General features: G+C 35.9%; 1 protein-coding gene across 1 annotated transcript in view; it reads left to right on the top strand.

Moving 5' to 3' along the window:
* The first annotated feature begins 2,210 nt into the window (after window positions 1-2,210).
* pemt (phosphatidylethanolamine N-methyltransferase) overlaps window positions 2,211-27,699 on the top strand; it is a 109,687-nt gene continuing 84,198 nt past the window's right edge. The window contains exons 1-2 of the mRNA XM_056236108.1: window positions 2,211-2,443; window positions 5,733-5,840. Coding sequence (XP_056092083.1) covers window positions 2,324-2,443; window positions 5,733-5,840 — 228 coding nt within the window. The 5' untranslated portion in view covers window positions 2,211-2,323. The remainder of the gene's footprint in view (window positions 2,444-5,732; window positions 5,841-27,699) is intronic.

Genomic DNA, 27,699 nt, shown 5'->3' with positions numbered 1-27,699 from the left:
AATGAATCATGAATAATGTGAATAATGTGCTTTTTACCTTACGTCTCTCAGTCTAATGATAACACTCCCTACATTTTTACTCATTAAATTTACATTTCACTCTAAACTATCGAAGTAGTAGGTTGCAAACAGCAGTTCATTGGTGTTACTCAACTTAGGTAGAGTAAAAAAATTAAATCAGCATTATTTGTGCATCTTTATTAATTTGCTTAATTAAACAAATGCATTTTAGTTTTAAGGCACATGAATGAGACAAAGCAGTGGTAAATCATTATCATGGTTAAAGTCCCCCTTTAGTAAATAATTTTATCTCTATTCACCTGAATTATCTTTATCACCCAAAATTACATATTTAAAAGTTTTTTTTCCTTCCCTGAATTTTTTTTTGCTTAAAATAGCTTGAATGTAACTCGACACCCTTGCCTCATTTAGTATGCGCGGTTCTATGAATATGCAAATGAGCCCCGCCTCCACTTACTCACTCAGCTCAGAGATCCACTGGTTGACGATCACACGTTGATCTGATTGGTTACAAGGTCGTTTGTGACGTCAGAAACACCAGCGATTTCAAACCGTGTTTTTGAGACTGTCTTTGGTTCACTGCAGTTTTAAGGAGGAAATACTCAGCAATGCTGTCGACTTATGAACTTACACATGGTTTGTCTTAAAGCGTATTAAAAACACCACATATATAAACAACAAAGTTTGATGGGGGACTTTGAGATATTTAAATCAGGGATGGATTGCACCATACAAAACATATCAAAAAAGCATCGCAACACTGACTTTTTTTCATTTCTAGCATAGATTCTGAGCAACAGCACATATTCATAACATACGATGCTGTGCTGTGTCAGCATGACTTTTCCCTTCATAATCTGCTTTTTATTATCTTCTTTGCCGTTTTTGATGTTTACAAAAGAGAAGATGATCAGGACAGAGGGACGTGACGCACACTGGACTCAAACCCACGTTCCTGTGAGCAGAACAACTCTATCCTTCTTCCCCGTCTGTATCTCTCGCATGAGAAGTGACTCATAGGGAATCATTGATGACTCTGCCCTGACTTTACATGGGGGAAAACATGCTCGCATAACCCACTCCACAACTTAAAGTCATCAAATATAACAACTAATAATCCCCCAATAGCCTAAATGCTCTTGAGGAAGGTTTGACGGAAGACATTTGTCCCCACAGTATAGATGCTGTTTATGCTTAATTTATGAAAACACTTTGTAAAATGTGTAAATACAGCCCAACGTAACTGAATTATTAGTTATAAATACTTTATATGTTTTCCAAAAGAAGTGAATGAATATTTTGAAATATTTTGCCACATTCATGGGGCTACATTAAAAATACATAGGCTGAAAGTGAACCTCAACCATATTTCACAATGAGAATTAATCTAACGGAATAGACTTTTGTCCTCTGTTATACATTATATTTTAGTGAATTTCTCCATACATGTCACAGTTTTAAGTCCGGATGACCTTTAAAGAGCACATTTCGGGGTTTTTTAGAGGTTTCATCAACACAACAACTTCTACTCGGTCTTTAAAAATGACTGACATTAATTTAGTGGTCAAATTTAGCACAAACTGTTACCCAAAATATGGTCATATTTTATTTATCATAGTTTATTTCAAGGTGACGTAGTTACACGTTACTAGTAATAACAGTAAATTATGTATAATTACAAGTATAACCAAACCCATAACTCTATGGTAATACTACTATTTATGTAATAATGTAGCCTAACTGTCACCTTAAAATAAAGTGTAACCATATTTTGTAATAATCATTTAAATCTGACTAATTTTCTAATTGTTTGTCATAAATCAACATCGCAGGGCAATGTTATGGGTACATTTAAAATATGAATTTACAAAACATGTCCACTGTATGAGGAGATCAGGACTTAAATCATGTTTATCAGGCATTCTGGGGGACATTTTGGAAAAAAAATATTAACCCCATTTGTTTCTTATGCTCTAAAGTCCAGTGGTACTAATGAGTGTGTTAGGTGAGGGAGACATGCAAAATTGGCAGTAGTGAGGGGTTGGAGAACCAAAAAAAACTATAAATACAGTGCTTCCTACGAGTGAACAAATAGTCTATCACAAAACAAAGTCAATAAATCCCTACATAAAACAGAGTGATTTGATATCTTGCTCAAGCGCTTGATTGGCCAAAAACTCCATTTCCCAGAGTTCCATGCGACCTAAGCAGGGCAAAGGTAAACTGTCATGTCCGCTGTGTTTTGCATGCTGAAAGTTCCTCACCAAATTACGGCAATAAAAGTGTGTGTCGTTTATTCTGAATGCTGGTGACATGTTCCAGAAAGAGAGCAGAGAGCAGTTTGTTTGATTCAGAGTCGCTGTTCGACAGAAATCCCGCACTGGACTGCTGTGGAGGCTTGAATAACGTGGATTACAGTCAGGTCAGATCATCTCACTGCAGAAGCTGTAGTTCCACCTCTCTGATCACGCAACTGCAACACACTGCTCGTTAATCATCATCATTGCGTCGTGCTATTTTTTTTCTAATGTCAAATGACAAATGCTTTTGATTGTTTGTGCACGCGCTGTCAACAGGTCATCACAATCTGATGATTTGTTTTCATCTGCAGAACCGCAGCACCAGAACAGATATAGGGGCGGGGCTTATACAGTTAAAGTCCCCCTGTTGTCAATCATTTTATCCTTTTTAACTCATCTTTGAGCACCAAAATAACATATTTAAACGTTTTTTTTTCCTGTGAAAAAACGTCTTCATGCCTTAAAATGGCTTGAATGTAACTCTACACACTTGCTTCATTTAGTATGTGCAAATGAATATGCAAATTTGCCCCGCCTCCCCTCACTCGCACCAGCTCCGAATAGCAGATCCACTTAGCCAACTTTACCCTAGTAAACGCTTCACAGAACGGTAGTAGTGGCGTAGCTTATACAGTTAAAGTCCCCAATAATTTTATCCTTTTAAAATCATCTTTGATCACCGAAATTTTTCTTCTTCTTTCTTTTCAGGACAGTTTTCACTGTCTCTGTATCTGTCTCTGTGTTTAGATATGCACATATAAATAAATATTTGAATGAAATGATTGTTAATTAAGAGTGTCCAATCCTGCAGACTTATAAAATATGCGTGCGTACACCAGAACCTGCGCAAAATTCCCTTTATAAATCCCAATCAGTGGAAGATTGTGCGCATGTTATATATGGTTATCTCCTCTCCGAAATAACCATATGAGCTTACAGCGCCTCGTTTTACCATGCATTTACTATGCCCATTTGCATATCATTTGCATATGCATATTCATCCACGTGATACCATGTTTAACAGTACAAGACATTAGGAAAATATGAGATACGGATGTGCATCACATTACATTTCCTAAAATATTTTAGTAGTCTATCCTTTGCCTTGTTTATGAATAAATAAATCAAATAGTATAAAATACATTTCAGAGAAAGTTTTTCTGAATCTTTTCCACTGGCCAAATAGTATTTTTAATTGCTTTATATTTTTAATGGAAACAGGCCTTATTGTGCATCATTATTTGCGTGAAAACATTTTCTCAGACTACGAGATCTGCTATTATCATGCGCTGAGCAAACATTAAAAACACAGCATGCCACAGGAAAAGTAATGATTTCATGTCATTTAAGTGCTTAACTCCATTAATGAGAATGGCATATTTAATCTAAATGTATATATCAAATGTAAAACATCGTTTAAATCATTCTTTTATTTATTTAAATTGTGAACATGCACTCTATTTCTGATTCGGACTCATAATGAAGATTTAAAGGGGTTTTCCTTCATCAGTCCCTCAGATCTTCAGGATTATGCCAGCTTTAGTCAGAGTTTAAGGATACAGAATATCAGTTTAATCTTATTTTGCAGTCAGGTTAATGTGTTACATTATATAATCAGACAGACCACGGCCAAATTCAGATTAATTTCAAATCTGTTGTGCATTGAAACGCAGTCAATGGGCTTTTATGTTGTTGGCCTATCTAATATGCGTTACTGAGACTATAAGAGGAGACATTGCTCAGGGCAATATCAGCCCCTCTTTCCATAAACAAAGAGCAGTCTTCATACAGCAAGTGTTTAAAAGGCCGCTTTGTTCCTTTCTAATGCCCTTTTGTACTTGGTGGCGTCAATAAATCACAGTTTGTTGCATAATGCTAGAATCCCCAGGGAATAAAATGGTATGGATGCAACAAAATTAAGTCTTCTGCGTGAATGTGTGTGATAGATTAAATGGATTCAATTTGTCTAGTTGTGAAAACTGCCACTGTAATTAATACAGGGCTAGTCTCTTTACATAATCCCTGCTATAATGATCGAAAAACAGTAAAAACAATGTTTTAATGGTCTCAATGTAATATTACAGACAGAGACTGACAGTGTAACGTTCAGATCTGAAGAAAATAAAGTCATCCCAGACAGCAACATACTGTAGTGTCGGCCCAGGATCCGGCACACATCCGGTACGCGTTGAATCCACATGTACCAGATCTGGGCGGACACTATGTTGCTTTCTGCATGTTATGATTGTAATGTCCTCAACAAAAAGTCAATAGGATTTTTCGTTTGGCTTTGTTGCGTGATTTTTACACGTTTTTACGAAATGTGAAGCCAAAATGCAGAAGTAAACAGCTAAAGTTAGGCTATAAATGAGCGACATCACAGTCTGATGTGTTATAAAATTCTGATATTAGATTAGAAGTACATGTTGTTTATGTTTTGAAACAACACTAATATCTATGGCTACATAAACTGTAAAATAACTGATTTAAAGAACTGTATAGGTCACATAATACAAGTTTCTGACAAAAACAAAAAGGTTAAAAATTGATAAATCTCATATTTCAGCCTAATAACTGACTATGTGTGTTATATATAACTGGTCTGAACCAAAACGGCAGACGGGCTGAATGTAAGTGCTGATCTCAGACAGTAGGTGGCGCTTATGGAAGAGCAGAAATACCCCTTACACAAAGTATAAACTACTTTATTAGGCATCATACAGAGGTTAGATGAAAAGAAAATACCATAAAATATTTTTTGGAGACGTTTCCCTTCAAAATATATTTTTATATAGACCCACCCAAAAAATTAATGAATTAATAAATAAATAAAATGTTCTGTAGGGGTGTAACAATATATCGTGTCACATATATATCGCAATACAAAAATGCATCAATATGTATTGTGTATAGTTCACCCAAAATAAAAATTATTGTGAAATTCAAGTTCTCAGGGTTTTAGTGTCAGTACTACATTAAACTACTACGAATAATGTTGAATATAATGTATAATAAAGCAATGGGGGAATATCTGTGTGTCCTGATAATGTCAAATGTCTGATGTTACCAGTAAAAAGTGTCTGACATTATTTTAAATATATCTAGTGAAAGCATATTTATCTAAAATAATTCTGTATTTTCAGCTTCGGAATTATGAATATTGTTATTCTGGTGTCTCTATTGTCCTGTGCGTTGGGTTTCAGCACCAACTCCCTATTCATTCACACACACACAATGTTATATCAAATTTAACATTTTCAACAGTTAACATTTTATCATATGTCTTGGAGTATCGCAATGATATCGCATCGTGAGTTCAGTATCGTGATATGTATGGTATCGTTACACCCGTAATGTTCTGTATTTGACCTAAAAGTGCACACTTACACACTTGTGTGTTTGTCTCCACAGATGGACGTGTCTGTGTTGACTGAGCTGTCGAGGTTCATAGACCTGACAGAGCCCAGGTTCTGCGTGGCTGTTATTGCGATCATCTTCAATCCTTTCTTCTGGAATGTGGTGAGTCACTATTGCTGTGTCTCTTCAACTTTAAGGGACTATCACCATCAGATTATATGTATTATGAATTGCATGACTCTGTGTTTCTCACGCAGTGCTGTTATGTGAGAAGGTCTGTCTGGCATAACATTTATAAACATTAGTCTTGTCCTCTCGCAGTCTCAATATTAAAAACATTTATAAACCATTGAGAATGCTGTACGGATTGCTCTTGTTTGAAAAAGGAAAGCACATAAGAACTGAAGTCACACAAATGCTATGTTATGACAATGTAAAAAGTGTTGTTGTTGCACAGATGCAATTCTAATCTAAAGTATAAAAGAAGTCACAAAAGGGAGTATTTTTAGTTTTTTTTATAGCTTTATTTCATGTGTCCAGGACTTCCATGCTGTGAGTAGGCCTCTTTTGAAATAAAAGTCATATAAGATGTGTTTTCTTTATAAATTCTTCTTATTAATTGTTTGTTATGTTCTCAAAGAGGCTGTTATTGAAGGATTTGCATGAATCCCTCAGAAACACTTCGGACGGCGGGCTGCTATGCATGACACAGCCTAATTATACTAACTTAACACCGACTAGTCATTCAGACAACCCACCGACTAGATGATTTTTAAAATTTATAGTTTTGCACGTGCCTAAATGGAAAAACCCCATGAAATCATTTGATTTGCAGATTTATTTCCTGTGTGTGTCTATGCATTTTCTTCTGAAACTTGTAGTTTGGGTTTCATCACAGCGATCACGGTTACATCCTACTTGCTAGTTTGTGGGAGGGGCATTCTCATTTTGAACGAATTTGATTGGACGCAAATCTGTGTAGTGCAGGATGAGTCATCAATATTTTTTGTACATTTTTAGAGGAGAAAAACTACATTTTAAATGTGTGTTCCATTTGTTGACATGAACTAACAATGAAAATTAGCATTTGCTAATCTAATTTCAACATTTACTTATACATTATTAAAATCAAAAGTTGTATCTTTTAACATTACTTAATGCACTGAGAACTAACTAACATGATCATAATAATAAATTATTATATAAATAATGTATTATGTCCTTCAGCTGAGACACTTCAGATGCGCACTGTTCAACATGATGGGTTTGATTTGCTTGAAATATGATTGGAATCACTTCAAGTCTGTCATGTAGTCTACATAAAATTATAATGAGAATGTTATAATTATGTGTTTGGGACATGGCTTTTAGTGGTGAGACTTTTGTTTTTGTAATCAGTCTCTCAAAAATGATATAAAAAAAAAGATTTATCGGCCAATATATCGGTTATCGGCTTTCAAATATACAGGTGAAACTCGAAAAATTTGAATATTGTGCAAAAGTTCATTTATTTCAGTAATTCAACTTAAAAGGTGAAACTAATATATTATATAGACTCATTACATGCAAAGTGAGATATTTCAAGCCATAATCATCACAATTATAACAAATAAAGGCTTGAAATATCTCACTTTGCATGTAATGAGTCTATATAATATATTAGTTTCACCTTTTAAGTTGAATTACTGAAATAAATTGCACCATATTTTCTAATTTTTCGAGTTTCAAATATAAAGAATGATCGGTTATCGGTATCGGCCAAAATGTTCATATCGGTTAATCCCTAATTGTTAGTTAATGCATTAATTTGACCTAATTGTAAAGTATTACCATATTAGTTAATGAGCTGATCTGACAACTAACAATGAACTGTATTTTATTAACTGACGTTAACAAAGACAAATAAACAATGTTGTATTGCTCATTCTTAGCTAATGTTACTTTGTGCATTAACCAATGGGACCTTATTGTAAAGTGTTACTAGTAAATTTAATCACTTTACAACTTTAATTGTGACTTTATAAGGTCTTTAAAAGATTTTATAGATTGCTTTGGTAATGTTAACCCAGTGCGGTCTCAAAATATCTCATAACTTCCCATACGACATTTCCAAAATGATCTTACACATTCATAATTCATATTTCAGTCACCGACTGTAGGCTATATATGGATATTTTCGCACCTAGTCACATTAACACATGGTATATCAGAGATTTCCCTTCCTCGACTTCATTATCTGTGAATATGAGTCATCTGTCATGCTGAGCTGGGCTGTCATTGTGGATAATACAGATCTGTATGCCATTGTGTGCCAGGTGCATTGTGGGACTCGACTAATCTTTAAGCTGCGTATTATCAGAATCACTCTCTCCGGGTGGCTTCTTTGTCCCTTTTCCCGGGTGGATCGGCTTTGTGGACAAGATAGTTTCCCGTTGTTTTGCTGTCAGGTTGTGCTTCTTATGGGAGTTATTGATTCTCAAAGTCTGATCCAGGATCTGCTAGAGACAGAAGGACGAGTGGTCAGGTTTGGGCTGGTTAGCATGACCCAGTTATCCCGACCCGTCATGGTAGATGCTGGAAGTAAAAGCGTCAACAAGTGGGATTCTTTTAAAGGAATATTTCGGGTTCAATTCGAGTTAATCTCAATCGACAGCATACATGCACTCTAAAAAATGCTGGGTTGTTTCAACCCAAATTTGGGTCAAATATGGACAAACCCAAATGTTGGGTTAAAAATGTAATTAAAAAATGTACAGTTGAAAGTGAAAGTTGAAGTTGGGTTAAAATTTTTAATTACATTTTTAACCCAACATTTGGGTTTGTCCATATGTGACCCAAATTTGGGTTAAAACAACCCAGCAATGTTTAGAGTGTGTGCAACTCAGACAGTTTCGGCTCAGATCCGGCCCACATCTGGTACATGTGGATTCAGCGCGTACCTGATGTGTGCCAGATCTGGGCCAACACTATAGAGACAGAGCGCAACGCATCATAATCTGAAGACCACACACACACACACACACACACACCGGGGGGAAACAATCCAACCGTCTCCATTGACTTTGCATTGCTAGAGGCTGCCTCCTTGTCATTCACGACTTATAACAAAAACAAAACAATGTCTAAAAGCTGCTGTGTGACAAGGTGTACAGCAAACAAGCTAAATAACCCAGAAATAAATTTTTATAAGCTTCCGAACCGTAAAAGCCAGCCTTTAAGGAGACAAAAGTGGATACAGGCAATATCTGACATAGAACGCTTTTGGGCGAATACCAATTGGCCCAAGCTACAGCTACTTGCACACATAGCTAATATATATACAGCTAATATAGCTTTCTAATAGCTAACTTGTCCCATTATTTTAATAACAGTGTGTGTTTTGATTCTAGGTGAAATGATGCTGTTACCCGGTGATTCGATCAAATAGTTGTAGATATCAGGGACAGGGTATTTCACGTTGGGCCATTCAGTCAGTTTTCCAATAAAAGGAAGGTAGGTAAAAGGGGCACTGACATAGACCAATAAAATTTAACTTCTCAATATATCTCCTCCTCTCAGGTTTACATAGGGTGGTGAAATAAGCAATCGACATGGTTAAAATTATGAATGTTTTTTTTTTTTTACAATATCATGTTGCGTTCCAGTGGGCGTAGTTCTCAGAGGAGTTCGAAAACTAGTTGCGCTCTATCTCAATTGATCCACTTTTATGTCCTGAAAGAACCATTTTTTGGGGTCGACAGCTTATAAAAATTTATTTCTAGGTTATTTAGCTTGTTTGCTGTACACCTAGTCAAATACTAGCTTTTAGACATTGTGGACAAGGGGGCAGCCTCTCGCAATGCAAAGTCAAAGTCCCCCCTGGTGTGTGTGTGTGTGTGTGTGTGTGGCCTAAATACGCTCTGTCTCTATGTTGCTTTCTGGGAATATGTTGATTATCACAAATTAATTTCTTCTCCTTTTCTTTAAAAAAAGCTTCAGTTAGTGTTACAGCACTTAGTGGAAGTGAATGGAGCCAATCTGTTACAATCTTACAATACTCACTGTTTTAGGGAAATATGTGTGTTAACTAGAGCTGCAAGATTAATCGTTAAAATATTGCAATCTATTTGCAACCACACAAAATGTTTATAGTTAGGATATAAACACTAATGTCTACGGTAGCAATCAAAATAGAGCGATCAAAATCCCCCTTAGAAAGTAAACTTGTAACGGTTCAAATGACGATTGTTTCGATGGCATCGTGACACCAGTAGGGGGCGACAAGTGACTGTTAAAAAATGTATTTGTCACTGAATCATTCATTCATTCAAGAGATTCGTTCAAAAAATGCTGATTCATCCAGTAATGAAACAAGTGAAGGATTTATGAGTGAGTCATTGAATCATTCATTCAAGAGATTCGTTCAAAAAATGCTGATTCATCCAGTAATGAAACAAGTGAAGGATTTATGAGTGAGTCATTGAATCATTCATTCAAGAGATTTGTTCAAAAAATGCTGATTCATCCAGTAATGAAACAAGTGAAGGATTTATGAGTGAGTCATTGAATCATTCATTCAAGAGATTTGTTAAAAAAATGCTGATTCATCCAGTAATGAAACAAGTGAAGGATTTATGAGTGAGTCTTTGAATCATTCATTCAAGAGATTCATTAAAAAAAATGCTGATTCATCCAGTAATGAAACAAGTGAAGGATTTATGAGTGAGTCATTGAATCATTCATTCAAGAGATTCGTTCAAAAAATGCTGATTCATCCAGTAATGAAACAAGTGAAGGATTTATGAGTGAGTCATTGAATCATTCATTCAAGAGATTCGTTCGAAAAATGCTGATTCATCCAGTAATGAAACAAGTGAAGGATTTATGAGTGAGTCATTGAATAATTCATTCAAGAGATTCATTCAAAAAATGCTGATTCATCCAGTAATGAAACAAGTGAAGGATTTATGAGTGAGTCATTGAATCATTCATTCAAGAGATTCGTTCAGAAAATGCTGATTCATCCAGTACTGAAACAAGTGAAGGATTTATGAGTGAGTCATTGAATCATTCATTCAAGAGATTCGTTAAAAAAATGCTGATTCATCCAGTAATGAAACAAGTGAAGGATTTATGAATGAGTCATTGAATCATTCATTCAAGAGATTTGTTTAAAAAATCTGATTCATCCAGTAATAAAACAAGTGAAGAATTTATGAGTGAGTCATTGAATCATTCATTCAAGAGATTTGTTCAAAAAATGCTGATTCATCCAGTAATGAAACAAGTGAATGATTTATGAGTGAGTCTTTGAATCATTCATTCAAGAGATTTGTTCAAAAAATGCTGATTCATCCAGTAATGAAACAAGTGAAGGGTTTATGAGTGAGTCATTGAATCATTCATTCAAGAGATTCGTTCAAAAAATGCTGATTCATCCAGTAATGAAACAAGTGAAGGATTTATGAGTGAGTCATTGAATCATTCGTTCAAAACGATTATGAGACGGTTTTAAATAGACTGCAGCAATTTCCATTCGTCAGAACCTATAGTAAATCCTCTAGTAAATTACGTAAAATATTTTAGCTGTTTGTTTAGAATCGTGGGAGAATCGAGATCTCAGTTTGGAAAAAAACAAAACAATTTAAGATTCTCAATTTTTCCAGAATCATGCAGCTCTTAACCAGTGTTATTTTAGAGAAACTATTGGCTTTTTAAAATAATTTTTATGTTTTAATTTTAATTTTAGTAATTTTGTTGCATGTTTTTGTCATTTATATGTATATATATGCACAACACAAGTCACTTATTCACCTTTTTTTCTGTGCTTTACGATGAAGGGCTGGGTGATATGAACCAAAAATCATATCTCATATTTATAAGTGGCTGAATGGCGATACACAATGTGTAAGAATTTATCTGTGCTATAAATTAAAATTCAAATGTAAACATTACATTCTAAAAAATACTTTTAAAGCCCAAGTCTAAAATCACTTAATAAAGTTAACTGGTAAGTTAACCCATTCACTCATCTGATCTGAACATTATTAATAACTAACCTTTACAGTTACTGAATAGAAATGCAATTGTTAGATGTGGAATTTTAGACCTACTTTTATCGTAAAACAAGAAATAGTTTAGCAAAATGTATATATTAATGATGATTTAAACAGCTGTGCAGCTCAAATAACACATTTTGAAGAGGTTTTATAAAATAATAAACTTCACAATAAATGTGATTCCTCCAAGAATTGGCCACATTCATTTTCATTGCTTAAATTTTCAATTCCTCTGTAACTTTGCTTTTTTTTTTTTTTTTGATAATTGTGTGCATTGTCACAAACGCTGTCGATTCAGCCGAGCTTGTATTGAACACAGCGAGTGGTGATTTAAGAGCTGATCTTGGATCAGATGTTTAGACCAGCAGATCTTTAATGGATGGAGGTTTGCAAATGGTGTTCTTGGTTTAACCACACACACACACACACACACACACACACACACACACACACACACACACACACACACACACACACACACACACACACACACACACACACACACACACACACTTGCGGGGAGTGAGCTTTCAGTGGACCTCTTTCCCAGCATTCATTTGCACCTGTTAGTTGTTTTTCTTCTTTTAGCACTTTCCCTGCTTTCATGCAGCTTCATAAGTGCACACCATTTACAGTGTTTAATCCTTCTAAAGAAGTTTTGGCCATTTCTATTTTAGTTACAGCCTTCAGCACTCTCAAGAAAACATTAGGGTTCCTTTTAAAGAAATGAGTGCAGAAACGCAGTGTTATTTCAGGGGAAATGTGTGTGAGAGGCTTGTATGCAGGGTACTTTACTGGCTGAGATGACAATAAAAAAGAAAAATAAGTTTTTTAAACTAATGCCTGTGTTGTACGTTACATAATTCATTGTCAACTCTGTGCAAAATTAGCTTTTCTGTATCTTTTGGTTCTGCGTATTAAATGATTAAATGATCTATCTGGCTGACATAAATCAGTTGTACAATTTTTTTTTTTGCTGAAAATTACAAACCAATCGGAGGTTTCCTTTGATTTTAATAACTGTATATTATTTAGTTAAACAACTATTGCTCCAAAATGTCTTTATAATGAAATAAAAATACATTATAAATTATACACTACCAGTGAAAAAAGAAAAAGAAAAGAAGTCTCTTCTGCTCACCACGGCTGCATTTGTTTGATTAAAAATACAGTAAATACAGTAAAAATGTGAAATATTATTGTAATGTAAATCAGCTGTTTTCTATGTGAATATACAGTAAAGTGTAATTTATTCCTGTGAATTTTCAGCATCATTACTCCAGTCTTCAGTGTCACATGATCCTTCAGAAATCACTCTAATATGAGGATCTGATGCTCAAGAAACATTTATGATTATTATCAGTGTTGAAAACAGTTCATATTTCTGTGGAAACCGTGATGCATTTTATTTTTCAGGATTCTTTGATGAATAGAAAGTTCAAAAGAACAGCATTTATTTAAAATCGAATCTTTTGTAACATTATAAATGTCTTTACTGTCACTTTTGATGCAGCCTTGCTGAATAAATGTACCAATTTCTTTAAAAAAAATTCGTACTAACACCAAACTTTTGAATGCATATCGACGGATAAATGAAGCACCAAAAAAAAAACGTTTTCAAAATCGAAATGTTTCCTTTGACTGGTAGTGTAAATGTCAAATCAGACCGTGTAAAATTGCACATGTAATTATAAAATGATCATATTTCATGTTCTATTTTATTCTTAAAATACCTAAAAATATTCCGTGCATAACTTCTGCAGGACGTGAGGATGAGCGAGCCAGACTTCATGAGCACTGAGTGGCTTTCTGTGGAAAAACATTCAGGTTCATTTTCCTCCAGTGAGGGAACACACTGTTTCCCTGTGTGTGTGTGTGTGTGTGTGTGTGTGTGTGTGTGTGTGTGTGTGTTCTCCCGCAGGAGTGGGACGAGTGTGTGAAGCGGATCGAGATGTGCTCTCCTTCACCGTGACCTTTCAGTTTCACACAGATCCTGAGATTAGCAGGCGTTCTGTTCCTCACGCTGGCATATGCAGATACAGGGCACATTGTGCTTATCGCATAATCTAATTATGATTATTAGGGATCATTGTGCATTTTTTGACTCACATTTATTTGTACAGCGCTTTTCATACACATCGTTTCAAAGCAGCTTTACAGAAAATGCACGGGTCCATATTACAATTTAGAGTGATACACATTCTAAGTTATGTATTTCAGAAATGTACATATACAAAATCACAGTTAGCAAAAAATGCATTAATTTAAACAATGTAATAATTTAAGGCAGAAACAATGAGCTCATTGAAGTAATGAATACTTTCAATGAATAATTTTTAATGTTTTGTGGCTCTTGTTCTGTGTGTTAGCTTTGGAAACCCTCTGTTTGAGTGACAGGCCATTTGCACTGCGGTAAACGCAATAAACTATTCATAAATATGGAAAGTGAAGGTGTGTGGGTTAAACTGGCCACCTTTGTGGTTAATGGGGTTAATACTGGTGAAACTCGGAAAATTAGAATATCGTGCAAAAGTTCATTTATTTCAGTAATTCAACTTAAAAGGTGAAACTAATATATTATAGAGACTCATTACATGCAAAGTGAGATATTTCAAGCCTTTATTTGTTATAATTGTGATGATTATGGCTTACAGCTTATGAAAACCTTTTCACAATATTCTAATTTTGAATTTGGGGTTTTCATAAGCTGTAAGCCATAATCATCTCAATTATAACAAATAAAGGCTTGAAATATCTCACTCTTCATGTAACGAGTCTATATAATATATTAGTTTCACCAATAAAATGAACTTTTGCACGATATTAATTTTTCGAGTTTCACGTGTATATTTTAATGTTCAAAAATATTCATGGAATTCTACGGAAGCGTATTGCATTCACTTGAAGAAAAAAATCTACTCTGTTTTTCTGAATTAATGAGTTAATTATCTCAGAATTACAAGATAATTTTTCATGGAAAAAGTTTTTGCTCTGTTTTTTTCTGAGTTTTTGAGATAATCAAGTCATTAATTCAGAAAAACAGAGCAAAAAAAAATTTCTATGAAAAATTATCTTGTAATTCTAAGATAATTAATTCGTTAATTCAGAAAAACAGAGCAAAAACTTTTTTTACATGAAAAATTATCTCGTAACTCTGAGATAATTAACTCGTTAATTCAGAAAAACAGAGTAGATTTTTTTCTTCAAGTGAATGCAATACGCTTCCGCCTGTTTACAAAGCCATTTTATTATATGATTCCATTTTCAATGTGAATTATTGGCTTCTTAAAGTGTATGTAAGCTGCAAGTGACAAAAATGAAACAATCTCTGATGTGAAAATGAATAATTTCGCAGCATCTTCTCAAGCAGACGCTTTCACACAAGCGCACTCTGACGTCACCCGTGTGTGTGTGTGTGTGTGTGCACCGCGAGCTCCGGTGTGAAAGCGGCCTGAGATACGGCGTGTGCCTGTAATAGTAACGTCCTCCCACACGTCAGTGTTGATACAGTATGGCTTCGCCTCTCTCGTCTGGCCAGCTCTATTGTCTCGAAAGCCTCGCTGTGGGAGATTTCTGCTGTGTTCACAGAACTGCGGGTCTTCCACATGCGTTTATCATCCCTCTGTTCTTTCCTTCCTCCGACATGCTCACACCATCAGTCGGGACTTCATCTCGTTTGAGAAATAATGAGTGTTTAGGACAGGAAATCTGGCTGTACCAGAAACATACAGAGATCTCAGATTGTGTTCAGAAATTCTTTTATTGCAATTGTTTTTATTTTATTTTATTGAATATGTACACTCACCTAAAGGATTATTAGGAACACCATACTAATACTGTGTTTGACCCCCTTTCGCCTTCAGAACTGCCTTAATTCTACGTGGCATTGATTCAACAAGGTGCTCAAAGCATTCTTTAGAAATGTTGGCCCATATTGATAGGATAGCATCGTGCAGTTGATGGAGATTTGTGGGATGCACATCCAGGGCACGAAGCTCCCGTTCCACCACATCCCAAAGATGCTCTATTGGGTTGAGATCTGGTGACTGTGGAGGCCATTTTAGTACAGTGAACTCATTGTCATGTTCAAGAAACCAATTTGAAATGATTCGAGCTTTGTGACATGGTGCATTATCCTGCTGGAAGTAGCCATCAGAGGATGGGTACATGGTGGCCATAAAGGGATGGACATGGTCAGAAACAATGCTCAGGTAGGCCGTGGCATTTAAACGATGCCCAATTGGCACTAAGGGGCCTAAAGTGTGCCAAGAAAACATCCCCCACACCATTACACCACCACCACCAGCCTGCACAGTGGTAACAAGGCATGATGGTTCCATGTTCTCATTCTGTTTACGCCAAATTCTGACTCTAACATCTGAATGTCTCAACAGAAATCGAGACTCATCAGACCAGGCAACATTTTTCCAGTCTTCAACTGTCCAATTTTGGTGAGCTCTTGCAAATTGTAGCCTCTTTTTCCTATTTGTAGTGGAGATGAGTGGTACCCGGTGGGGTCTTCTGCTGTTGTGGCCCATCCGCCTCAAGGTTGTGCGTGTTGTGGCTTCACAAATGCTTTGCTGCAGACCTCGGTTGTAACGAGTGGTTATTTCAGTCAAAGTTGCTCTTCTATCAGCTTGAATCAGTCGGCCCATTCTCCTCTGACCTCTAGCATCAACAAGGCATTTTCGCCCACAGGACTGCCGCATACTGGATGCTTTTCCCTTTTCACACCAATCTTTGTAAACCCTAGAAATGGTTGTGTGTGAAAATCCCAGTAACTGAGCAGATTGTGAAATACTCAGACCGGCCCGTCTGGCACCAACAACCATGCCACGCTCAAAATTGCTTAAATCACCTTTCTTTCCCATTCTGACATTCAGTTTGGAGTTCAGGAGATTGTCTTGACCAGGACCACACCCCTAAATGCATTGAAGCAACTGCCATGTGATTGGTTGATTAGATAATTTCATTAATGAGAAATTGAACAGGTGTTCCTAATAATCCTTTAGGTGAGTGTATATATATATTATACTGTATATATTCAAAAGTTCCAAATTTGGAATCGGTAAGAAGTAAAAAGAAGTCTCTTATTTTCACCAAGGCTGCATTTATTTGATTAAAAATACAATAATACAGTAAAAATTGTGAAATATTATTAAAATGTAAAATAACTGTTTTCTATGTGAATATATAGTAAAGTGTAATTTATTCCTGTGATCAAAACTGTATTTTCAGCATCATAACTCCAGTCTTCAGTGTCACATGATCCTTCAGAAATCACTCTAATATGATGATTTAATGCTGAAGAAACATTTATGATTATTATCAATGTTAAAAAACAGTTATCTACCCCTTTTTCAGGATTCTTCCATGAATAGAAAGTTATTTTGTAAATGAATAGAAAGTTATCATTCTAAATGTCTTTACTGTAACTTTTGATCAATTTAATGCTGAATAAAAGTATTGACTCCACATCTGATTTTTTTTTTTTTTACATAACTGATTTCAACATTGATAGTAATAATAAACATTTCTTATTAGAGTGATTTCTGAAGGATCATGTGACACTGAAGACTGGAGTAATGATGCTGAAAATACAGCTTTGATCACAGGAATAAATTACACTTTACTATATATTAAAATAGAAAACAGTTATTTTAAATTGTAATAATGTTTCACAATATTACTGTTTTTATTATTATTATTATTATTATTTTATCAAATAAATGCAGCCTTGGTGAGCAGAAGAGACTTCTTTTAAAAACATTAAAAAATCAACCCAAACTTTTGAACGGCAGTGAGTGTGTGTATATATATATATATATATATATATATATATATATACTGTATATATATTTGCATTTCAGTGAGTGAGTCAGATTTTACTTCTAACTATGGCCTCTATATTTAGCTTCATATTTTCCACTCTATTCCCTTCTCTATGGTAAAAATCAAGTCCAGTCAGCGGCATGGAGTTTTAATTGGCACTTTACTCCTCTTTATGACTGATCGAGGCATCATTGATTTCTTGGATGCCGTCATCAGTAGATGAGAAGACGTTGCCATTTTTGGATGCATTTTCTACCAAACTTCAGCCTGAATCAACCTAACATGGGCATGACACTGCGTCATGGAAAGAGACGCTTGGAAAATCTCATCCTGGGATCAATTTGGATCAATTTAAGTGAAAGGGATTTAAAAAAGAATATATAATTTGTGCTGTACTGTAGTGGATTTCTAAGGATCCTTATTATTAGAGCTGCATTTAATCTGAAAAAAAGTACGGAAAAGTAGGGAAAAAAATTTATACTCTGTTTTTCTGAATTAACGAGTTAATTATCTCAGAATTATGAGTAACTCATTAATTCATAAAAACAGAGTGAAAAAAATGTTTTTCAAGAAAAATGCATCTCATAATTCTGAGATAATTAACTCGTTAATTCAGAAAAACAAAGCAAAAACTTTTTTTTCATGAAAAAATATCTCGTAATTCTGAGATAATTAACTCGTTAATTCAGAAAAACAGAGCAACAACTTTTTTTTCATGAAAAAATATCTCGTAATTCTGAGATAATTAACTCGTTAATTCAGAAAAACAGAGCAAAAACTTTTTTCCATGAAAAACTATCTCGTAATTCTGAGATAATTAACTCGTTAATTCAGAAAACCAGAGCAAAACCTTTTTTTTCATGAAAAAATATCTCGTAATTCTGAGATAATTAACTCGTTAATTCAGAAAAATAGAGCAAAAACGTTTTTTCATGAAAAAATATCTCGTAATTCTGAGATAATTAACTCGTTAATTCAGAAAAACAAAGCAACAACTTTTTTTTCATGAAAAAATATCTCGTAATTCTGAGATAATTAACTCGTTAATTCAGAAAAACAAAGCAACAACTTTTTTTTCATGAAAAAATATCTCGTAATTCTGAGATAATTAACTTGTTAATTCAGAAAAACATAGTAGATTTTTTTTCCTCAAGTGAACGCAATATGCTTCCGTAGAAAAGGCCGCATGACACACCTAAAATCAGAGGCGGACAGAGTACAGAGCTTTGTTACTTGAGTAAAAGTACAGATACCCCTTGCTAAATTTTACTCAAGTACAAGTAAAAGTACTACATTCAGATGTCTACTTAAGTAAAAGTACTAAAGTACTTGTTTTTAAAAGTACTTGAGTATCAAGAGTACAAGAGTAGATTTTCTAAATATTGCATTACTAATCTACTGCCACAGTGCTTACATTTATGCACAGAAACGTCCTACATGGAGTTATGAAAAATGTTAATGTCAATACCTTGGAGAATGTAAAAGGAATTGAAAGTAAAATCAAGTCATTTTCATCTTTTTACCATGTTGCTTTATTTAATTTAATTACATTTTTGGGGGGTCCCATCTTTAAATGCGGGGACAACACACACACACACACACACCACATGTAAGGGTGCCGCTGCCAATAAAGCACCTAAAAGCTGTCACAAAGAACCGGCAAAAGGAATGATTATGAATATCTAAAATATAGCAAGGAGATATTTTAATTGTTTATTAATAAACACTTGTTAATAAACAAGTGTTTTCTTAGTCAGTGTCGGCTAGATGAAGTTGACGATGCTGACTCGCGATCTTCAGTAGTGAACGCGCCAGAGAGAAATGCACATTTCATACGGATAACATAAGCAGAGAGCAGTCTGTAGTCTGTTTTCTTTCGTTTTGATTTTTTCTGTTTAAAAGTAGACATGTCTGTGAGAGGCAAGTAGGTTACCTTATACACTGAGTTTCGGTTCATTTATGAGACGAGATCCAGTTCACGTGCCGGCGCCTCCGTTTCTTATCTATCGTCTGCTATTTACTTCTTATTTATTAAACCCAGGCAATTGGTTGATGAAACATTGATTAAATTTAAGATACAATTAATGCAAAACGAAATTCAGGTTAAAGAAAGGTTTTGTGTTTTCTGTTTGATGTCTCTGTGAAAGTTTTAAAGCATTTTTTATGCCGCTTTCAGAGCGCTCACCTTCATTCGCTGGGTAGTAGCCTACTTTGGTTTGCGCAGTGTAATTCACATAATCAGTAAAAATATATTTTGCCTCCTAAAGTTTTTTATTTAAGAAATCAGAAATCCCTCGTGGCTACGCCACTGCCACATTTGAACCTGACTGTGTTAAACACACCACATACTCAAGAACATCAAACCAAATGCTTGGCTTACATTAATGTGTAATATAAAATCTGACCATGGAGTTGACTTTGGCGGAAAGCTGAAAGTGATTGCTGATAGGCTGTCCCAATCAGTGGCGCCTGCACAATCCAATCACGTTTGAGAGGGAAACAACAAATTGAGGGTTTCCGAGATGTTTCTTTTTTTTTTACTTTTTACTTTTTTTTTTTTTTTTACTCGGGTACTCACGGTTATGGATAGAAATGTATTGGAGTAAAGAGTACAATATTTGCCTCTCAAATGTACTTGAGTAAAGTCATGAGTACTCCCCAAAAATGATACTCGAGTAAAGTACAGATCCCTCAAAATTGTACTTAAGTACTGTACTCAAGTAAATGTACTCCGTTACTGTCCGGCTCTGCCTAAAATTCAAATGCACCTTTTTGGTTTTATTTTAAATTCGATTAATTAGAATTTTAATTTGACAGCCGTAATATGGCTTATATGATTATCATCCCAAAGGCTGTGATTTAAATACATATATGCATTGTGTGTTTCAGAGTGAAACGCGGCACTGTGTTCATTTGCATGTGAGCAGCTCATGATCCGCGAGAAAAAATATGTTCATGATTTATCATAACTTTCTTTTTTTGTCAAGTCAACTTAGATAATTAATGTGGTTCAGATAACGTAATATTTTGAGATTCTATTGATTACATTTTTAATTTCAATGAACTCAAAATTAAGGCAACCAGGTAACTTACTTTTTTTAGTTAAACCAATATATTTAAATATATTTAAATTAATATTATATTACTTTACTTAAAAACTTTTTTTATTTTTCAGTGAACCATTATAATATAAATGATTATTTTTGATTTTATTTAGTAATTATATAAGTAAAATGATGCACTATATTTTAGTAAATATAATTTTTTTGAAATACATTATAACTTTATTTTAGTTGAATATTGCAATAGTAATAATTGTCAGAAGTAATAATATAATTATTATTATATTTACTATATAATTTATGTTTTATATTTATTATAATTTTGTATTTATTATTATAATTAATAATTATAACATAATATTTTATAGCCATTTTGATATATAATCACAAAATTCTGGCCATCTTGTGCAGCCCCGAACAAGCAGAGCAAACCTGGAATGTTTTTTAATCGCATTTTAAAGCGCATTTATGTTTTTAATTTTTAACAGAAAAATCATAGTTAGATCTTTTCCCCCACAATCATGCATCTTTATATGAACTCTTGAACATCCCAGCTCTCTGGTTTATTCGAGGCCGTCAGCACACAATCGCAGAGGCGTCTGATATGTGTCATTTACCAATGTCTTCTTTAAAGAGTTAATAAAACCTTTTGAAAGACTAGCTTACTACAAAAAAAGAACAAATAACAAAAAGGAAAAGCACTGAGACCAGTGCTGACCTTAGATGACTGGATGTTGATGAAGAGCCACTGATTGCCTCACAGAAGAATAAATGAGAGCTCGGCTCTGAATATGTGAATAAATGAAACATTTCTGGTTTACAATGATTCCAGGAACAGCTGGCCGATGATGAGTGACGCTGATATCAGGGCTCTTATAGTTTTATGAATATGTGGTCGCAATTTCCAGACATTTGTGGAAAATGTTTAATATACAGTATATATATATACATCCAAAATCACTACTTTTGAAAACCTTATAGTTTTATGAATATGTGGTAATTTGTGGAATATATATATATATATATATATATATATATATATATATATATATATATATATATATATACACTCACCGGCCACTTTATTAGGTACCCCATGCTAGTAACGGGTTGGACCCCCTTTTGCCTTCAGAACTGCCTCAATTCTTCGTGGCATAGATTCAACAAGGTGCTGGAAGCATTCCTCAGGGAGTTTGGTCCATATTGACATGATGGCATCACACAGTTGCCGCAGATTTGTCGGCTGCACATCCATGATGCGAATCTCCCGTTCCACCACATCCCAAAGATGCTCTATTGGGTTGAGATCTGGTGACTGTGGAGGCCATTTTAGTACAGTGAACTCATTGTCATGTTCAAGAAACCAATTTGAAATGATTAGAGCTTTGTGACATGCTGGAAGTAGCCATCAGAGGATGGGTACATGGTGGCCATAAAGGGATGGACATGGTCAGAAACAATGCTCAGGTAGGCCGTGGCATTTAAACGATGCCCAATTGGCACTAAGGGGCCTAAAGTGTGCCAGGAAAACATCCCCCACACCATTACACCACCACCACCAGCCTGCACAGTGGTAACAAGGCATGATGGTTCCATGTTCTCATTCTGTTTACGCCAAATTCTGACTCTAACATCTGAATGTCTCAACAGAAATCGAGACTCATCAGACCAGGCAACATTTTTCCAGTCTTCAACTGTTCAATTTTGGTGAGCTCTTGCAAATTGTAGCCTCTTTTTCCTATTTGTAGTGGAGATGAGTGGTACCCGGTGGAGTCTTCTGCTGTTGTAGCCCATCCGCCTCAAGGTTGTGCGTGTTGTGGCTTCACAAATGCTTTGCTGCATACCTCGGTTGTAACGAGTGGTTATTTCAGTCACTGTTGCCCTTTTATCAGCTCGAACCAGTCTGGCCATTCTCCTCTGACCTCTGGCATCAACAAGGCATTTCCGCCCACAGAACTGCCGCTCACTGGATGTTTTTTCTTTTTCGGACCATTCTCTGTAAACCCTAGAGATGGTTGTGCGTGAAAATCCCAGTAGATTAGCAGTTTCTGAAATACTCAGACCAGCCCTTCTGGCACCAACAATCATGCCACGTTCAAAGTCACTCAAATCACCTTTCTTCCCCATACTGATGCTCGGTTTGAACTGCAGGAGATTGTCTTGACCATGTCTACATGCCTAAATGCACTGAGTTGCCGCCATGTGATTGGCTGCTTAGAAATTAAGTGTTAACGAGCAGTTGGACAGGTGTACCTAATAAAGTGGCCGGTGAGTGTATATATATATATATATATATATTATATCCATCCAAATTATACATATTTACATCCAAAATCACTACTTTTGGAAACCAGTGTGATTTATTAGGGCTGCATTTTACTAAAGATTTTTCTAGTCGACTAGTAGTCGTTCAAAAGCAATTACTCGACTAATTAATAAGCCATAAATCATAATAATGAGCCTTTAATTTATCAAATTCGCTCAAGCGTTTTTGCAATGAAGGTCAAAAGCACTTCAGCGACAAAGTACAGGAGAAGTTGAGTTTCTGTGGTACGATTACACCAGTAACGTGCGGTGAAATCTTGTCATGGGTAGGCTTTGACCTATCAATGTGGCATGCATGTTCATATATTCATTCAGTTAATGTAGCAACCCAAGTTCATATCAGGCATCATCACATCGCTGCCTGCATTCAGCAAAGTCAGTCATATGTGAGGCTAATGCACAATCAAATCGAATAATCAAATTAATGGACACATATCTTATGACTTGGGCTATACAACAAACAAATGTTTTGTGCGGGACATAGTAGAGAGGGAGGCGGCGCCGGCGCGGTGTCAGCGAACCGACAAGCAGCCTAGTCACTCCTTCAAAATGCGCAAACGCGCACAGACAGCCACACACACACACACTATTGGTCTGGTGACGGTGCACCAGGATTTGAATAGGCTACAGTCAGAAAACATTGTGTCAGCGGCAGGGGCGTCATGCAAGCCAAAATTCTGGGGGGGCACAATCTGAGACGTTGCAATTGTTTTCTGACAGGTGATATGGATCATGTTAGGAGGGGTCAGGGGGTTTCTCCCCCTGAATTTTTTTTAATTCTGGCTGCTAAACATACCATTTCAATGCAGTTTGGGAGGGACAGAAATACCTTAACGGAGCTAGCAGCAACCCTCCTCTATCTGATTCTGAGGACTAAGTTAAAGTATCTATTTTGTAAGTTTATGTAAAAGACAGGTTGATGAAAGAACTGTAAGCTCAAATTCAAAAGCTTTTGAAGTCTACTTCATTAAAGCATGTTTACACACACACTTACTGTACACTTAGGCCTACTACACATGATTTTAAAAACAGTACCATTGCAGTTTTTATGTTATAATTTTAAATTGGTATGTGACTGAAGAACGATCTTACATTAAAGGTAGCCTACATAAAGGTGCTGAGGTCTGACTTTGTGGTGCTCTGAAATTAAGTTATTTTAATATTAATATGTGATGAAGGACTTTGAAAGAAGTTTGACAGATTTCAGTGCTGAATAAGGTTAACACTACCCCGTTTATTTGAAAATGGTTAATATTTGACAGAAATGTAAAAAAGTAATCAAATCAAATGCAATATGTATAGCGATCTGTATAACAACTATGCTGTAGGGATTTGGGGGGTAGTCCTACTATGATATTAGACTACATTAAAAGATAATGAATTTCAAACCTGAACCAAACATATTTTTTAATTAAAAGATCAAAGTCTGTCATTAGTCTTTAGTCTGCCAAAAAAAAAAAAACCATTAAAATCATGAACTCAAATGTCATTGAGCTAAAAAAAAATGTGTTACTGTTGTAACAGTGTGTAGGCTAAACCAGACCCTTCAGGCTATAGCCTAACGATGATAAGCCTTATGGCAAAATTATTATTACAACTAAATTGTCGGTCATTAAATAGGAAAACTAAATAATTTTGTAGATGATTTGCTTTGTGTAGGCCTAACCCGACATCAGACATTATAAGGCCCGGACGAAGTTTTTTTTTGCACACAGTGACGCGACCAATCAATCACTCCTTTAATGCTGCGTTCACACCAGACGCGAATAGCGCGTCAAATTCGCGCCTACCGCGTCTAGTTATAGCCTACGCGTGAACACTTTGAATCCATTCGCGCGTCAAGAGCAAATGACGCGCGTAAAAAAACTAAAGTTTAGACTGGCTGCTTGCCACTGTCCTCGCGGCTGCGGCTGCTGCAATTGGAAGGGGCTGGCTGCAGGACGACTCAACTTCCACGGACAGTTTTTAATATTTATATCAAGATTTTGCTTTAGTATAATTTTCGGGACAATTAAGGCCGGTTTCGGGATTCGGGACAACAGCTTAGATTTCGGGACTGTCCCGAATTTTTCGGGACTTCTGGTCACCCTAGGGAGGAAAAATCTGAGGGGGCACGTGCCACTTTGAATGGGCATGACGCCACTGGTCAGCAGTACAGCTTTAAAGTACAAAAACAGCTTATTCGCTCCTACAAACTGCGCTAGGCGCACACACCGAGACGCAATGAGCGTCTGGCGACGGCGCACCAGGATTAAAAAAAGAGAAATACAAAACAGCATTTTTAACCCGTACGAAATGCAGCATAATCTCACAAATAGACATACAGTACAAATGTGGCAGAGGTGACGGCGCACCAGGGTATGGAAGAGAGAACGTTTTGGTGTCAGCGCACAGCAGGCCTACGTTAGCCCATCAGACAACACACACAAGACAATATAAGGGTTTTAAAAATAATAAATAAATTACTAACTTACGATTTGAAGGGGGTGCTTACTTTTTTACTCTTTTTTTTCTTCATAGGACAATGTTGTAAATCGTAGTAATACATATCCATAATATCCAAATATCCAACGGTTCACAGCCATCGAACTAGGTTGACCGCATCGCCGGCGCCGCTAGATGCTAGTAGCGGGAAGTGTGGAGTGAGTGAGAGCGAGTGGATCATGAAGCAAGCTCGGTCTCTGCCTCAAAGTTGATAATTCAAGACAACATGATAACTGACTGTGCATGCCCAAATCTAAGTAAACTACGTTCTATGGACCAAAGAGGCACTGCTAACCTCTGCCTCGATGACCATGGACTTGAATTTCCTGCATAAAACAATGGTTTTTAGCAGCAAAAATCGCAAAAGGAGTATATTATATGTGTATTCCTGAAAATTTTTGTTACAAAAATTTATATTTGGAATAAAATAAATGCAATTACGGAAGCGTATTGCATTCACTTGAAGAAAAAAATCTACTCTGTTTTTCTGAATTAATGAGTTAATTATCTCAGAATTGCGAGATAATTTTTCATGGAAAAAAGTTTTTGCTTTGTTTTTCTGAATTTCGGAGTTTTTGAGATAATCATGTCATTAATTTAGAAAAACAGAGCAAAAAAAAAATTTCCATGAAAAATTATCTTGTAATTCTGAGATAATTAACTCGTTAATTCAGAAAAACAGAGTAGATTTTTTTCTTCAAGTGAATGCAATACGCTTCCGTATGCAATTAATAATGTGGTGATGGTGAATTAATAAAGCTCTTGGAATTAATAAATGTAATGTCAACATTTCCTTTGGTGAGGCACTGCCCACCCTGACCGCACGTCCCTGGATCACACATATTTATAGACGAAACGCGTAATACGCATGCGCACGCCGTCTCCGTTTTCACAGATTCACGTTTTTGAAGTTTACACGGAGATGATAACGCCTTTCAAAACCTTTCACTGGTGTCGTGCAAATGAACGGCCAGAACACATTAAAAGTTTTCTGTTTTCTGTTAGAACGGTGTCCTGTAAGTTAATAACTAATGATCTTTGCAACGGAAGTGAATCAATCAAAACTAACTTTATCTGGACTATAACTCTATTCTAGCGCTGCTGTAAAGAAAACACAATCTCTGTTACTGTAATCTCCACTGTAAAGCTGCTTTGAAACAGTATTGTTAAAAGCGCTGTATAAATGAAGGAGACTCGACTATCACACTTCCGCCTCTCCACTGAACGCATCTCTTCTATCCAGCCATGTGTTCTTGATCTTCAAAATCATAATTGATAACTAGATTTTAAAGAAGGCTCACTGGAGTCTTCCGGTCTGTCAACTCATTAGAGGAAAACACCGAGTGAAATCTCTCTGGCAAAAGTGTGTATTAACCCTATCACATGCTGTGTGTGTGTGTGTGTGTGTGTGACACATCGTCAGCTGTCTATGCGCACAAACAACACGAAACGCCCCGAGGACTTTAGACGGTCGAGAAGATGTGAGAAATCTTTGAGTTCGAGATGTGGGACTGAATACACAGATTCACATGATGGAGGTTTTTGTTGTCTTGACGTAAAATACGGTATTAAACACGAGATCTCTGCATGTTCACGTCATTCCACTGCTTACACCATAAGGTTTGTTGACATTAATGCATTATCATGAACTAACAATAATATTTGATTGCGTTTAATAGTAAGTTTAGTATTAATCCATGCGTTTAACAACTGTTGCATTTACTAATGTGAACACACCTCATTGTAAAGTGTGTCCAGGCTCCTCCTAAGTTGGTTTATAAATTCTGCAGGAGACACATTTAACTTCTTGATATTTTTATAATATTATAATATTAAGCACATTTGCCTCCAGTGAAATCTCTCACATCATACGATTATTCCAGTGTGTGTGATTAAGCCTTTGTGTTTGTTCTTGTTGACCTAAAAAGCCTTGGTAGTGTGTGTGTGTGTGTGTGTGTGTGTGTGTGTGTGTCTGTGTATGTGTGTGTCTGTGTGTCTGTGTATGTGTGTGTCTGTGTCTCTGTGTGTGTGTGTGTGTGTCTCTTTGTGTGTGTGTGTCTGTGTGTGTCTGTGTGTGTGTGTGTCTCTGTCTGTGTGTGTGTGTGTGTGTGTGTGTGTCTGTGTGTGTCTGTGTGTGTGTGTGTGTGTCTCTGTCTGTGTGTGTGTGTGTGTGTGTGTGTGTCTGTGTGTGTCTGTGTGTGTGTGTGTGTGTGTGTGTGTCTGTGTGTGTCTGTGTGTGTGTGTGTGTGTGTGTGTTTGTGTGTGTGTGTGTGTGTCTCT

Source organism: Rhinichthys klamathensis, unplaced genomic scaffold (genome assembly GCF_029890125.1).
Source record: "Rhinichthys klamathensis goyatoka isolate OS25496 unplaced genomic scaffold, OSU_Roscu_1.1 h1tg000438l_1, whole genome shotgun sequence".
Classification (NCBI taxonomy): Eukaryota; Metazoa; Chordata; class Actinopteri; order Cypriniformes; family Leuciscidae; genus Rhinichthys; species Rhinichthys klamathensis.
Note: the sequence above shows the minus strand (reverse complement) of the source record. Positions and strands in the feature narration are given on the sequence as shown.